General features: G+C 40.6%; 1 protein-coding gene across 7 annotated transcripts in view; it reads left to right on the plus strand.

The window, feature by feature from the left end:
• Positions 1–13,191, plus strand: part of KLHL32 (kelch like family member 32) — a 224,066-nt gene that overhangs the window by 191,492 nt on the left and 19,383 nt on the right. For 3 of the 7 annotated variants that reach the window (XM_032155575.2, XM_032155565.2, XM_032155582.2), the window contains one exon: positions 6,950–7,676. The exons of 1 other annotated variant lie outside the window; for it this stretch is intronic. In XM_032155575.2, the coding sequence (XP_032011466.1) occupies positions 6,950–7,676 (727 nt within the window). Of the gene's footprint in view, positions 1–6,949; positions 7,677–13,191 lie in introns of those variants that run through there. 3 more of the 7 variants (XM_058435416.1, XM_058435415.1, XM_058435418.1) reach the window with 2 other exon arrangements.

Consider the following 13,191-nt stretch of genomic DNA (forward strand, 5'->3'; position numbering starts at 1 on the left):
TCTCTACTAAAAATACAAAATATTAGCCAGGTGCGGTGGTGGGTACATGTAATCCCAGCTACTCAGGAGGCTGAGGCAGGAGAATGGCGTGAACCTGGGAGGCGGAGCTTGCAGTGAGCCAAGATAGCGCCACTGCAGTCTGGCCTGGGCGAAAGAGCAAGACTCCACCTCAAAAAAAAAAAAAAAAAAAAAGAAGAAGAAGTTATGTTCGGACTTAGTGCATTTGCATGGATTTTCCCTTGAAATAATTATTGACGGAAAAATAATGACAAGTAGATATAATAAAAAATACACTGTATAAGTTAAAAACTGAGTTTCTAGTTCTAGCTTTTCTGCTAATTCATTGTATGACTTGGGTTAAGTCGGTTAACTTGTCTGGATTTGATTTCCACTTGTAAAATTGAAAAGCTTGAGCCAAGTGGACTCAGCTTTCTTCTTGCTCAAATATTTTATAATTTATTTGAAGGTTTAAAACACTACAATGCTTATTGCTTTGCCAAGAATCTCAAATAGAAGTGACCAACACCAAACATGTGAGGGAAGAAAACAAGGGCTTATGTATCTAAGTTTAGGGCACTGTATGCTGCAGTGTGGAGCCTTGAGGGCTTATAAAGGCCTCATAAGAAAGCCATAAAGATGAGATAATAAAGTAGAAAACTGAAGCCTGTGATAGATAAATAAATATGTGTGTATGTATGTGTGAATAAAGGAATGGATACTATTTGTTTAAGAGAATCTCAGAAATAGCCTAAAGACCGAATTTTCCATTTATGCCACAAATATTTATAGCAAACTATGGGTGAGGTGCTGTTCTTAGCAAATATCTGAGGATTAATTGGTTTGAAGTTGGATTAAGCTGTAGCTAATGTTTCTTTTAGGAAGGAACAATTCTCCATTGTGGTCAGATGAATTGGGTCAGGCAGGGTGCTTGAGAGACCTCCTGTTGTACATGGAAATGAGGGTCCGCTGTGTTGCAGGTGGTTTAGGAAACGTTTTACCTAATGGCCATGTTTCCTAAGCACTCTTTCGTAATGTCCTCCTAAACTGAAACTGTTGTTTCTTTTCCACTCTTGCTGGCTTGGCCACCAAAAAGGCTGCATGCTCCATTTTCTTCCCCATTATATCCTAGAGTTTAGTGTGATAGGGATTTCAGTATGCCAGAATAAATAAGATAGAATAGGATTCAGCTTACCCTGAGTTGTGCTTTCTCGGTGTAATGCCATTATTTTAAAAGCCACCAGTTCCAAGAATAATTTTTTTCAAGCTTAAGCACCGAAATGTACCACAAAGCTAACTGTTGTCTTTGGGTTCTATGATGCCCTAATGATAAATCAGCTTTCCTCTTACTGTAGTAGTCCTTAAGCCCCTTAAATGGGCTCCAGGATTCCCTCCACCAGCATGGCAGTGAATAGTGTTAGATGAGGTTCACAGCACAGAGGTGATTTTGAAGTGGCCCATTGTTTTGAATTTTCTTTGCCATTTTTTAATTATTTATTTGAATAAACAAGAGTTATCTGTGATTTCAGTGGGGTTTCTCCTTTAGATTCTTATGAACGTAAAAACAGAGCACAGTAACACTTTTACATTTATGTGTTTATTAGTGCAAAGGCAAAAATGCAGAGTGTTTCTATGGCTTACTTTATGTTATCAGAATCAGCCATCGATTTATAGACTATATAGAACCAAGGTTTCAAAAAATGCTACCTCATCCGTAATATTAAGCTAATTAAGTATCTTATATCATAACTTAAGCATTACTTCAACTTCATTGGATGTATACCTGCTTAAATTTAAAAAACAGAGTGAATTTTCTCTGATAAGGCAGCAATTTACCATAGTGGATGGAACAGTTAATAAATACAGCTTCCTAGAGTAACTCAATTCATGACAACCTGATAGGAGAATACTGTTATGAATGGAAATCTGTCCAAAGCCTTCCTATTCAAAGTGTGGTACATGGACCAGTGGCATATGCAACAAGGACTTTGTTGGAAGTGCAAACTCCTCATCCTCCAGTCCCCCACCTACTGAATGAGAGCCTACATTTTGACCAGAAACCCCTGTGTAATTTGTGTACATGTTAAGTTTGTAGTTGGTGAGAAGATGGTTAGTTGTAAATTAGATTCACCTTTGATCTGGAAAAAATATAAACCCAACAAGTAGGGATGACTTGTATAGTCTGAAAATATTAATAAATGATAAAAGTTGAAAGTTATATGAAATCTATGAGAAGTTAGAAATGTTGGGAAGAAATAAGATAAAATATCTCAGAAAATGCAAACTAATAGTTATGCACAAAATATTCTGTAATACATAGTATTTGGAGAAATTGAACACAGAAAGCATCACGACACATGTGATGTGGGATGATAGTAGACCACAAACCAGAAATTAATCAGTAATAAATCACAGTGGTCACTGCTCCATGGCCAATTTTATTCTTTAGAGATTTTCTTAAAAGCATAGCATAGTTGAGGCTTGTGTGCTTCTCACGCAGTTAGTAACACTGTTTGCTAGAAAGATAGAGATAAACCGGAGGGTGTTCAGAGATGGGCTGGAAAATTGATTATGGCATAGGAAGAACTGATTTATGAGGAGAGAGAAAAATAATTAAATGGGCAGCACTATGCTATAAAAAGAGCCTATGGAGACATGGATATTTATCTAATGTCTCTAGTGCTGTTTCCTGTAGTATCTATGTGAAAGATGCAGAACTGTAAGGAGTAAGAATGCCAAGATATTGGTTGCAGAGCAAAGCAATATCAGCTAGAATTACTTGATTAAATTAGGAACAATAGCAAATATTACGTTTCAGAAATTTTTACCTGGTGCATAAGAAATGACCTTGAGCCGGATGACTTTATCCCTGAGAACTTTTGAAAACACTGTTTTCAAAGAGTGGAAAATTATTTATCAAGTTGCTGAACAATCTCCCCAGAAATAATTGGAACCCCGTCTCTTGAAAATTCCAAGATTAGGGTAGAAAAAATCTAGGTTGCGGCATGTGAAACTATCTCCACTTCTGGCAGAGACCTGGTGATTGATGAGTACCATTTTTCCATATCACTCATTTCTTTTGCAATATCTTTGATTATTGCAGATATTACCATACATAGATAATTTTTTGTCAGGTTGATATCTTATTTAGTTAAAAATGCTACCTTCTGTAAAAGCATCTAGAGCATATCACTTGTTTGACCTCTACCGTGTCTGCCTCCTTGGCACCTAGCGACATTCCTTTTTCATTTCTCTCACTCTGCCACTCATTAAGAGATGCAATTCATGACATAGCAGAAGTGAATTCACTTCATTCAGAAAACTAAAAAGACAAGCCCAAAATACATTTTGCCTTTTTGGAGCCCTTTTTCAAATAGATGCAGAAACTCTGAATGGCTGATATCATCTAGTGCTTTAGAGAGTTTAGTGATTCTTTTCACCAGGTTGAAAACCCAGTTTGTGTTTGCCAAGGAGCAGTGGTCTGAGAATACCACATTTCCTTTTCCCTCTCTCAGTACACTTCCCCCGATCCCCCAGTAAAATCTGTTATCTGAACAGGGAAGCCCAGAATCCTGATTCCATGGTTCAAAAAGGAAGTAAAGCATGATAAAATTGAAGCAGGATATTTTCCTGCTTTGCAGGCTGGAACTGGAGCACAGGCGATGGAGCTAGCTGGCTATTTCGGTGCCGGCAGGGGCAAACTCAAAACAGGCGCCTGCTGCTGTTGGTGTGGGGGTGGTTGTGGCACCTCTAAGAACGGATGGAAATCACATTGTTCTGAATTGCTTATCTGATTGCTGGGCCAAATGCTCATTCTACTTAGTAACATTTCTCAAATTTGTAGCGAAACCTTAACATTATAAAAGAACAGATAGGAGCCATTTCAAACCATAAAGGAAGAAAGGAAAGATACCACAGAAAATTCTGAGGGGGGTCTTAGCCAACCGCCCATTACATCTGGGACTGGGTGCAGTCTAGGGGCCTTCCAGCAACACTGAGGAGTGGCCTTGGCCAGATGCCTTCAGTTGTCCCGGGACTTTATTCTGGTCCCACATGGTGGCGAAACCTCCATGAAGAGAAATAGAGCCAACATTCCTTTCACCTGAAGGAAAGAGAGAGATGGCAGGGTTGCATCCTGTCCCCTGCAAGAGGCATAGCTCAGAGGAAAGTCTGAGGACAAGAAGAGACAGATCTGCATTTTACTCACCCTTCTGATGTATCCTAGGCAGGCTCCCAGAGGAAGATCCCAGGCAGGCCCCCAGTTTCCCTGACCCCTTCATGGGCGGGAACTGGAATGTGGGTGCTGGAGCTAGCCAGCCGCTTCAGTGCCAGCAGAGGTAAACTTCACTCACTCGAACCCACTGCACCCAACCCCTCATGGGAGGGAACATGCAGGTGGGTGGGTATAGGACCTGGCAAGTGCTTTTGGGCACTGGCAGGAGCAAAACTCTGTGCAGGCCCCACCACGGCATCTAGTGGGGAGTGCCTGTAGCCCCCAAAGCTCCAGAAGGAGTGTTATAGTCTGCCTTCTTTTATCTTTGCCATCTGTGGACAGCTTAAATATTAACAGCTCAGTGGAGGGTCACCTTCTTGGCACCTGAGTTCTTGTCTGGCATTCAGGAGGAATGAAGTCACACAAACAAGTTGAAGATCGTAAATGTGGGGGATTTTATTGCCAATGAAAATGACTCTCAGCAGAAAGGGGAGCTGGAAAGGGGATGGGGTGGGAAGGTAATCTTCCCCTGAAGTCTGGCCATCCCCTGCTGGACTCCTCTCTGAAGCTATGCTGTCAAGCTGTTCCTCTGAAGTCAAGCTGCTTCTCTCCGACTATAGTCTCTGATGTCTAGCTGCTTCTTCTCCTCTTGATATTCAGCCACTTCTCCTCTCTGCTGGCTGTGTCAGGGGTTTTTATGGGTACAGGATGGGGGGTGGGGTGGGTCATGGGTGGTTTTGGAAAAGTCAACATTCCAGCGCAAAACAGGAATGTATGTTCTCACTTTGGGCTGTGGTGCCAGGCTTGAGGGTGGGGCCCTCATTGGGGACCCACCTTCTTCTGCCCAGAATTTCCTGCCTCCTGTCCCTATCAAAATTATTTAATATTCTATTTCTTTTTCTTTGCTTCATTTTTTCCTGCTAATTCCTTCAGACTCACATTCACATTGTCTGGGAGATCTACTTTAATGTAAGTGCTGCTAAGAATAATTCATATCAAATATGTTGACTGAGATGTTAGATATACTTCATTATGCTGGTGTGTGGGAAGGTTTGCCAAACTTAACTATTAAGTCACACTAATTAAATTACTTTAGGTGCTCCATAAATGAATTGTGGTTTTTTCGTTGATGATTTTTTTTTTTCTGAGATGGAGTCTTGCTCTGTCACCCAGGCTGGAGTACAATGGTGTGATCTCCAGCTCACTGTAACCTCTGCCTCCCGGGTTCTAGCAATTCTCCTGCCTCAGCCTCCCAAGTAGCGGGGACTACAGGCATGTGCCACCACGCCCAGCTAATTTTTGTAGTCTTAGTAGAGACAGGGTTTCACCATGTTGGCCAGGCTGGTCTCAAACTCTTGACCTCGTGATCTGCCTGCCTCGGCCTCCCAAAGTGCTGGGATTACATGATGAATTTTTTTAATTTAAAAAAAAAAAAAGGAGGCTGGGCGCGGTGGCTCATGCCTGTAATCCCAGCACTTTGGGAGGCCGAGGGGGGCGGATCACGAGGTCAGGAAATTGAGACCATCTTGGCTAACACTGTGAAACCCCATCTCTACTAAAAATGCAAAAAATTAGCCAGGCGCGGTGGCGGGCGCCTGTAGTCCCAGCTACTCGGGAGGCTGAGGCAGGACAACGGCGTGAACCCCAGGGGGCGGAGCCTGCAGTGAGCCGAGATTGCGCCACTGCACTCCAGCCTGGGCGACGGAGCGAGACTCCGTCTCAAAAAAAAAAAAAGGAGAATTTCTTAAAACTAAAGCAGGTACATTGTCATAAATAACAAAATTAAACAATAATTTTACTATTTAATAATAAATATATAATTTTATTTATAAAATTTTATTATAAATAACAAAATTAAACAATAATTTTTATTATTTATGACAATGTACCTGATTTAAAGAAATTCTCATTGCTGATATCAAAATATTATAACTCCTTTCCTTCTTAAAAGAGATCTGAAAGGAATAAAAAAGTTAGGATTACATTCTGCTATTATGTTCATGATACAAAGATGATCTCCTCTATATTCTGTTTTTGTGAAAATGACTCTAACAAATTTCCAGCATCTTACATGTGCAAATAACAACTGTCTTCAAGGTAAAAATTAATTGAGAGAAAGAAATTAATAGGTTAGAATCTAACTTTTTCTTTTCTTGCTTCCTGTTATACTTACTAAAGGGATGTGGGGTGGGAGGCGGAGTCTTTTTTCTTTCTAAATCATTCTACTAGTGTTACATTGATTTTCTCTCAAGTACACCCTGTGGTCTCAGATGATCACATATTTTCTTACGTTACTCATATTGATACAGCACCTTGGCTTATGGGTTGACATATATTGCTAGAGCTTTGATGACACTGCCCACCATTGACATTTCCTGGTGGTGGGGTGTACTGTGAGCCTCTTATGCATGAAACATAAGGGAACAGGCTGTTTCACAGCAGTATTTTCATTCTTTGAAAATCAATTATTGTTCACCGCAAATGGTATCTGAAGCCCCCGTCAGTGTTGCTTCACAGTTTCTTACCCCTACAGCAGTGTCTTGAGTGCTTTTGTGTCTTTGCTGAGACAGAAAAAAAGTTCCTCACGTGGGCATCAAAATATTCCAGTTACACTGTTTGTAAGAAAGTTTGTATTATTACCTGCCTGGAAGAATACAGGTAACCTACCTATATGCTGTTGCTTTCTCTCTTTCTTTCTTACCTTTGTGTCTCCTCTCATCTCGCTTCCCTCTGTTTCAGCTAGCTGTGAGGTGGTTGGAACACAACTGCCACTACCAGTACATGGACGAGCTCCTGCAATACATCCGCTTTGGCCTAATGGATGTGGATACTCTCCATACAGTTGCCCTGTCCCACCCCCTTGTCCAAGCAAGTGAGACTGCAACAGCCCTTGTCAACGAGGCCCTGGAATACCACCAGAGCATCTATGCACAGCCCGTCTGGCAGACTCGCAGGACCAAACCACGGTTCCAGTCAGACACTCTGTATATCATTGGTGGGAAAAAGCGCGAGGTCTGCAAGGTCAAGGAACTTCGGTACTTCAATCCCGTTGATCAGGAGAATGCTCTCATAGCCGCCATTGCCAACTGGAGTGAGCTGGCTCCCATGCCTGTGGGAAGGAGCCACCACTGTGTGGCAGTCATGGGGGACTTCCTGTTTGTGGCAGGAGGGGAAGTTGAGCATGCCAGTGGCCGGACGTGTGCCGTGAGGACTGCCTGTCGCTATGACCCCCGCAGTAATTCCTGGGCAGAGATAGCACCTATGAAAAACTGCCGGGAGCATTTTGTGCTGGGTGCCATGGAGGAATACCTTTATGCAGTTGGGGGCAGAAATGAACTGCGCCAGGTTCTGCCTACAGTTGAGCGATATTGCCCCAAGAAGAACAAATGGACTTTTGTTCAGTCCTTTGACAGATCTCTTTCATGCCATGCTGGATATGTGGCTGATGGTCTTCTTTGGATATCAGGTAGAACATACCTCATGTTGGATTTATCAAAACACACTTTCATTGTGGTATATATTTAAAAGTCAGGCTTTAATACTGTGGCCATGTGTAATTGAAAGATTGAACAAAGCATGCCATTTTAGCTAATTAACATTCATTTATTGAGCACCTACTCTAGAGAGCAATGTAATTGGAAATAATACACCTTTCTGTGACTTTCTGAGTGATTAATGGAATAAAAATTCAAGGTGGAAATTGTTGGTCCATCACAACTGTTTTTTTCTGCCAGACCTTCTCCTGTCAGCTCTTGATTATTCATGGATTGTATTGCACAGCTTGTGGTTTATCTAGGTCCTTTGCTTTTTCTTTCACCCCTGGCTGCCTGACTAGAGCCATTTCATCAAAGACAAGGCAAGAGAAGTATAAGCCCAGTTCATCCATTTTTCCGGGTATAGCAATAGGTATATATCCAAGTAATCACTATGCTGTGCATTGAGGGAAGCGATTTAAGTTACCAAAACAAAGTTGTCGTTGTTGCTGTTTCAGATAGGGTCTCACTCTGTTACCCAGGCTGGAGTGCAGTGGTGCCATCTCGACTCACTGCACCCTCCACCTCTCAGGCTCAAGTGATCCTCCCACCTCAGCCTCCCAAATAGCTGGGACTACAGGAGCACACCACCACACCCAGCTAATTTTTGTAATTTTTGTTGAGACAGGGTTTCAGTACATTGCCCAGGCTGCCCTCGAAGTCCTGAGTTCAAGCAATCCACCAGTCTTGGCCTCCCAAAGTGTTGGGATTACAGGCTTGAGCCACTGTGCCCAGCCTAAAACAAAGTTTGTTTGTTTGTTTGTTTGTTTTTAATTATCTGTGAATGGTAGTTACTTGTGCCATTCTAACCCTTCATTCCTATTTACTCTCCTATTTTTACTGGTGGTACAGTTTGAGCTCTAGTTTACCTTTTCATCTCTTTTGAAAACCTTTTGATTATGGAAAAAGTAGGGAGACTAGAATAATGAACCCCGTGTACCCACAACCCAAAATCCACAGTTAACTACTCCTTGCCAATCTTGTTTTCTCTACACCCACAGACCCTTCACACCTCTCCGGGCTGCCTTTTTGCTTATACAGAAGGAGTCTGTGAGGCATATGCTATCAACATCACATTATCAACCTGTGTTTTCAATCTTAGTTTTGAGAAAGGCCCTAAGTGTTCTCCTTTGAAAGGTTTTTCTATCAGGAAGAAAGCTGCATTTTCTCCCAGATGGAAGATACTCACATTGTAACCCAAATGGAACTTGTTGGATTTCTGTGTCATCAAGCACTAAGAGGAATAGAAAGGGTAAAAAACTTAAATATTAAGAATAACCCTGATGTTTGTACTTAGAAGAAATCATTACTTTTAAGTACACCTGCGAAGCCTTCTCAGCTTTCCTCAATAATCGTCTCTAGTGTTCTAACACCTGCTCTGACAAAATTCTCCCTTGCACTTCTTTAAATTCATTTGGGACTTGACTGTTTGTTCTTCTGCTGTCCTCAATAACCAGGAAGATAGTCACAGGCTCAGCTTCTCTGAGCAGTGCCTCAGTTATTGGCAATTCACTGATTTTTATTGACAGAACTTAGCTCACATCAGGGTTTAAGTGCTCAATAAATTAATGAATGAAGTGAAGACTAGGACTAAGGAAGCAGACAGATGAAGTGGACCCAACATTTACTGGCTGTATACCAAAGAAACATTAGAAACAAGTATGTATGTTAGTATATGTAGATATATTTAAATTAAAACCTCATTTATCTAATTACTGTTCCTTTTTCTTTAAATATATATTTCAACAGTTAATAACTACCAAGACTATATTCTTTTAGCTGTGCTGGAGAAATTTCAAGCTAGGCAGCAAATAAGTCTTTGCTAACAGAAGGAACAGATCTGTACTTGTCTTGGATGGCAAAACAGCGATGGGTTTATGAAATCAATGCCATTTATGTTTTCTCCCAATTGACACTCCTTCCATTGACTCATTTAGTTTCATATATTATTAATATACTGTATTCCTAAATTTTGCACTGCATTTTCTAAGTTTTGTATGAATTTCTCATAAATATTTTAATAAAATTCCTTGTGTTTTGGCTGTAAACCTAGCTTGTAAAAGAATGCTGGGGTTTCCCTTATATAGTCTTAAAGATATGATGATTTAATACCTTCTTCAGTGAGGCCTTAAGAAAGCACAGAAGCTCCTCTTAGACTCGCTAGATCCGTCGTCCTGGTATCAAGCTGACTTCTCTTTCAATATGGGTCTATATGTTTCCTTCTCCATTTTATTAAATCTATCAACTTATTACAGATCCTTATTGCTATCACACTTTTTCTGCTACTGTGAAAGGAAATACATTTTCTTTGTTCTTCTTTTGCACTAATATATGCTGCTTGTGTTAACCATACTTAATGAAAACAATCACAATTTTCTCAGGTTTGTTTCTCCCTACTGTGTACTTGAGATGAGAAACTCACTTTGCTGTGTACAGTACAATACCTTTAATTGGAAAGAAGAGGAAATCGCCAGTGACATTTCTAATACCTTCAGTCGTCTGCCTCTTTCCTCAGGCCCAGCTTATAATAAATCAATTGTGAATCTAACCATGAATAGGGAGGGGTGACTAGATTTGCTAATGGGCCCCTGAACAAAAACACAGGTATAGTTCACCCTGCCTATCACTGAGTTGGGAGTGTAACCTAATTTATTGGAGCAGATGAAAATGTTTGAGGCTATTCCTTATCCTTTACCGAATAATCATGTATTTCCAATTTAATTGATGGGGATTGAGTCATTGGCATCCTTCTGGTATTTTGCAGACTTTGCCTGAGGTGGGGGTAGTATGGATTATAGAAGGTGGATTTTAGGGTCTTGGTTCTGTTCTCTAGAACGCAGAATGAATGTTTCTTTAGAGACTTGACATTTCCAGTGTGCTCACTCCCTCCCCACACCTCTCCCCTATTTCGGTCCATTTCGGGGTCAGGAAATCTTGAAACCTGTTTATAGTTTTTAAAGTATGACAAGCAGAAAGGAATCCAGAAAATCAGGCTGTGTGTACATATCCATTAGCATTTAATTAAAGATGTTAGAGTCAAATTTTACAGGCTCCTGTAGCGTTTGACATTGTGACCCAATTCACAAGTGTTCCATACCATTTTGATTTGAAATTCACAGTATCAAGGTAAAATAAGCTCTTAAATATCCTACAGCTGTGTTTTTAAAATATCTGCTCTTTGTTGGAAGATATAGTTTGTGAACTACTAAAAAGAACCTTTTTTTGTGTGTGAGGGAAAATTAATCCTGAGCTCATCATGAAGAACAGCTTATTTTTTTCATTTTCATCAAATGATAGCAAAATAAGAGGCTAACTGCAAAGTTAGTGCTTTAAAACTATAAAAATAAGACAAATGTTACTGCATTTACTCAAAAGCAATATTTAGTGCTTTCTTGATTCTCTTGATAAATGCCACATCCTTGTAAAGGATAGTGCTGAGTCACAGATACATGAAATTAATTTAGCAAACATACTTGCTGCCCTCTAGGAGCTGGCAATCAAATAATTTTTCAGATATTTCATTAATGAAAGGACATTTGTTAAGCCTTAACTCCCTAGAAGCTATGTGTATTTTCATCTTGATTAAATTTGTATGAAGTTTGCATTGCCCCATTTTAAATAACTTTAATTTATTCAAAGCTATTAACAGGACTTGGGTTTTTCTAGTATTAATTAAAATAATGTAAAATTTTATTAACATTTAAAAATATAATTGCCTTACATTTTTGCAGATATTGTTTTACTTACATCTTGAGAATTGTAGACAAAGGCCGGGTGCAGTGGCTCACACCAGTAATCCCAGCACTTTGGGAGGCCGAGACGGGCGGATCGCCTGAGATTAGGAGTTCGAGACCAGCCTGGCCAGCATGGTGAAACCCCATCTCTACTAAAAATACAAAAACTAGCCGGGCATGGTGGTGGGCACCTGTAATCCCAACTACTTGGGAGGCTGAGACAGGAGAATTGCTTGAACCCGAGAGGTGGAGGTTACAGTGAGCCGAGGCCACACCACTGCACTCCAGCCTGGGCAAGAAGAGCAAAACTGCATCTCAAAAAAAAAAAAAAAAAAAAAAAAAAGAATTGTAGACAAAATATTGGGAACTAACAGCAGGCATAGCAGAGGCTGAGTTGTGGTGCGCTGAGACCACAGACCGTGGTCACACACACACAAAACTTGTGCTGCACTTCTTATCCATCATGAGATGCTGAGCTAAAGTTCCTAACCTCTCCAAGTCCTCTTCCAGGATAGTGCTGGAGCATTAAAGTAGCATGTAGTAGAGGGAACAGACTTTTAAACAGGTAATTAGAGGGTGACAGCAGAAGTCTTTCCAAGGTACAAAAGTAGTGCAAAGCAGGGAGTGACTTGCAGAAGGCAGGAAAGGTAGCACCTAAAATAATTGAGGAATTATTTTAACCCTGGAGGTGCCTAACTTAGCTTCAGGTCCATTGGCTACTTTCTATTATCCATTAACTCATCCCTGTCCTCATACTTGAACTTCATGGTCCAATCACTTCAATAATTATCTTGTCCTCTGGGAAACATACAGTGTTTGACAAACCCAGTGATCTGCTTGGTCTGTCCCTGTACCTAGGTGGCTCCACCTGTGGGAGGAGGACAATTAGCAGGAGGGCTTGGTATGGGTATATTCTCAGCACATCACGCACAGTGGCACTCTCAGCCCTCTCTATACCCTACTGCTACTCTCTCACCCCTTTCCTTCACTGGCTGGAACTTCTTCACTTTCCTCAAAAGCCCCTCTTCTCAGATTCAGAGAGAAGATCTTTCCTTTGGTTTCTCAGGGCAAATTCTAAGTGAGATAATAGGAGGAGGAGGCACAGAGTGTGACAAGAGAGGTGGAAAAAGAGTTTGTCTGGAAAGGGGCTAAGGGCAGAAGTTTCGGAAACACTACAGGGATATCAAGGTCCAAAATATTTCCACTGCATTTTTTAATTGGGAAAATTGTAGTGAAAGCAGTTTCAGGGAATTGGAAGAAGGTGGAAACTAGAATACAGTAGTTTAAGGTATGATTGAAAAGTGAGGAAATAGAAACCCCAGGTACAGACTACCTTGGCAAAAAGTTAGGATAAAGCCTTTCTTAGTCTAATACTAATGAACAAGTGTATTTTCTAAACTTCATTCTCCGAATCTGAGCTTATCAGACAACTTTCCAATTAACAATCTGGCTTCCTGTATATATATATAGGGAGATAATGTGCTGTTTTTAGTTGTTCACATATTTTAGTTCATGTAACAGCCTCATTTTTTCATTATAAATACATAGCATTTTGGCTTTAGGAAGAATAAAGGAGATTAAGAAGAAAAGAAAGGAAGGAAGAGGGGAGTTTGGCTGAGAAAAGGAAGCAAGAGGGGAGTTTGGCTGAGTAGCTAGAAGAAATCCTGAGGTGAAGGAGGGATTTTGTTTAAGGATGCAAGTGCACTAAGCATAT

This window comes from Hylobates moloch, unplaced genomic scaffold (assembly GCF_009828535.3).
Source record: "Hylobates moloch isolate HMO894 unplaced genomic scaffold, HMol_V3 SCAFFOLD_2, whole genome shotgun sequence".
NCBI lineage: Eukaryota > Metazoa > Chordata > Mammalia > Primates > Hylobatidae > Hylobates > Hylobates moloch.